This window comes from Pavona decussata, unplaced genomic scaffold (assembly GCF_977016875.1).
Source record: "Pavona decussata unplaced genomic scaffold, jaPavDecu1.1 SCAFFOLD_363, whole genome shotgun sequence".
Taxonomy (NCBI): Eukaryota; Metazoa; Cnidaria; class Anthozoa; order Scleractinia; family Agariciidae; genus Pavona; species Pavona decussata.
Genome location: NW_028145741.1, coordinates 32501 through 35000, shown reverse-complemented (window position 1 = coordinate 35000; position 2500 = coordinate 32501). Strand labels below are relative to the sequence as shown.

The window sequence follows — 2500 nt, the reverse complement described above, 5'->3', positions numbered from 1 at the left end:
ATGGTTAATAGACCATTTCCCAATTGCTTTGAACCTCATTATGAAAACGAGGCTAAGTACAAAGTTTATTATGAAAATTAGTTTTCATCCATATGCAAACAAAACTAATTTTTATACGAAAAGATTTGCACTTAGCCTCGCTTTCATAATGAGGTTCACAGCAACTCGGAAATGGCCTATTGAAAAGAACTGCCGTGCTACGAACAAATCTACCTCACGACCTAACGACCGAAGAGCAGTTTTTACTTTTCCTTAATATAGTTATTAAATCCCTTCCGCAAAAAATCTTTTAGCGCATCACAAAATCCCTTGCGAAGGAGTGATTCCTCACTATCTGAAAATATAAAGTGAGTACGAAAAGAGCCTGCCTTCAGCTTCACAGCGCTCAAACGTTTGCAAAGCATGAACGTGTTAGCATAATACATAGAAATGTGGACTTCTCCACTTTAAACCAAAGTTGGGAATTCGAGGAAAAGTAATGGCCTAATACTTAGTTTTCCGAGGTATTTTTGCAAACTTTACAGGCGTTTTATCGCTGTCTAGTCTCTAATTAATCAAATGGACTATGTCGTTAGACCAATCACAGTCAGTCTACGTCGCGCATGACCATGAACATTCGAATTCCTCTTTGTAATATAATGTCCGGCATTTGAAAGGAATCTTGAAGGTTTCTGTGGAAATCTTTCCGAAAAGACGCATTAACTGAAAAATAATTCAAAATACTTGCGAATGGGAAACAATTGTTATTTTTGAAAAAAATAATGCTGTAATGTAAAGAAAAATTCATAGCCTTATACCGTCAACAAACTGGGGAATTTTCTACGGGAACTATGAAACACCGATGGCGATGTTCAAAACTGACATGTAAATTTCAAAACTCCGTTCAAATTTTAAATACTGGTCACACGTGATGTAGATTGACGAACAACGGTCAAACGTACGACATAGCCCGATTGTAGACTGTTGTTCCCCCACCCCTTCCCCTAAAAAAAACAGACAAATGTGAAATCCTTCAATTCAAACCTAAAGCTTAAAGCCCTTTCTGAAAACAAGTGTACAACGCAACATTTACCACCAAAACCGGGTATCTTAAAAACGTTCATGAGTAAGAATTTTTCAAATTACATGATATTAAATAAAATGATAGAGATATTGACATAAAGTCACTACCTTAACACAGCGACAAAACATGTGATAAACATGGCATTATATACTGCCCAAGTGGTATATCGTGTTTCGTTGTATGCCGACGGTGCATTGCGAACACGGACGCACAAAAACAAGGCTCCCGCCAAGAGAATGAAGTTAACTGAGAAAAAAAATAAAACAATACAAAATTATCCATAATCCGGGGACATCGTGTACGCCAAAACAGGTGAAAACATCAAATTTGAGCTTAAATTTCCACACTTTCTGTCGCAGTTTGTTGGATTCTTAACCTGTACTTGTCTTGGTGAAGAATTAATGAATTCGTTCCAACCGTTAAGCCGGCGACACACCTAGCGGTTTTATACGCCGATCGCCGCGATCGGCGAAATTCTCCAGTTGTGCCCGGTGCAGCGATTGCGATTTTCGCCGATCGCCACGATCGGCGTATAAAATAGCCGATATCTGACATGTCAGATATCGGCGATTAAATTCGCCAAGTGTGCCCGTTCCCGCGATTTTCTACACTCGTCGCTGCGAATTGCCAGTAAAGTCAATCAATCAGGTTGGGCGATTTTATCACATGAACAATGTTGAAGTGCCACATCGTCGCGATCGGCGAAAAAAAAAATCGCTAGGTGTGTCCCCTTCAATCGGTGGCGAAAATCGCTTGTGATTTTCGCTGGCGATCGGGAAAAGTTAAAAAAAAAAATCAGCGTAGCGCATCCAACATGCAGTACCTGCGGACTCTTACTGGGATTTCGCCAATATTCATCTGCGTCTTTCAGTGACTACGCTAAAACAACTGATTTCCACCAGTTACCATACGTTTTTCATTATTATTCTTTTACTGTTAAACCAATTTCAACTGAACATGTTCTTTGAGGGAGGGGGGGGGGGTGTGCCTGTTTAACCGTATGGCTGTCTGTCTGTTTGACCGAATAATTATGTATCTGTCTGTCTACCCGTCCATCTGTTCGTCTATCCGACTCTAGTCTCCCCGTCCCTCCAACTTACCACACAAATTGACGTAAATCATATCGCCTATGGAGCACTGTTTAAAATACAGATCACTTCTGATGTCAGTTACTTGTGGCGGCGTCAGCATAGTCCAGACAAGGAGATACACGACAAGACAAGTGCACAGGATAACCAACCGGCCAGCCATCATGCCTTCTGTTACCTCCACTCGCATTGGAGAGCGAACACGGAAAGAGGCAGATACTCTGAAACAAAAACAGGAGAGAACATAGTTTGATGTCAAAGTATATCAGATGTTACAAGACAAGAAACTGAGAAAAGTTTCCGCTCCAAGAAAGCGATTCACACGAAAGGCCATTTCTTTTTCGATGCC

The 2500-nt window shown here is 40.7% G+C and overlaps 1 protein-coding gene across 1 annotated transcript in view; it reads right to left on the bottom strand.

Moving 5' to 3' along the window:
- LOC146452911 (putative G-protein coupled receptor CG31760) overlaps positions 1 to 2500 on the bottom strand; it is a 17751-nt gene that overhangs the window by 4968 nt on the left and 10283 nt on the right. The window contains exons 6-7 of the mRNA XM_085097233.1: positions 2164 to 2372; positions 1171 to 1309 (exon numbers count right to left, since the gene is read on the bottom strand). Coding sequence (XP_084953359.1) covers positions 1171 to 1309; positions 2164 to 2372 — 348 coding nt within the window. The remainder of the gene's footprint in view (positions 1 to 1170; positions 1310 to 2163; positions 2373 to 2500) is intronic.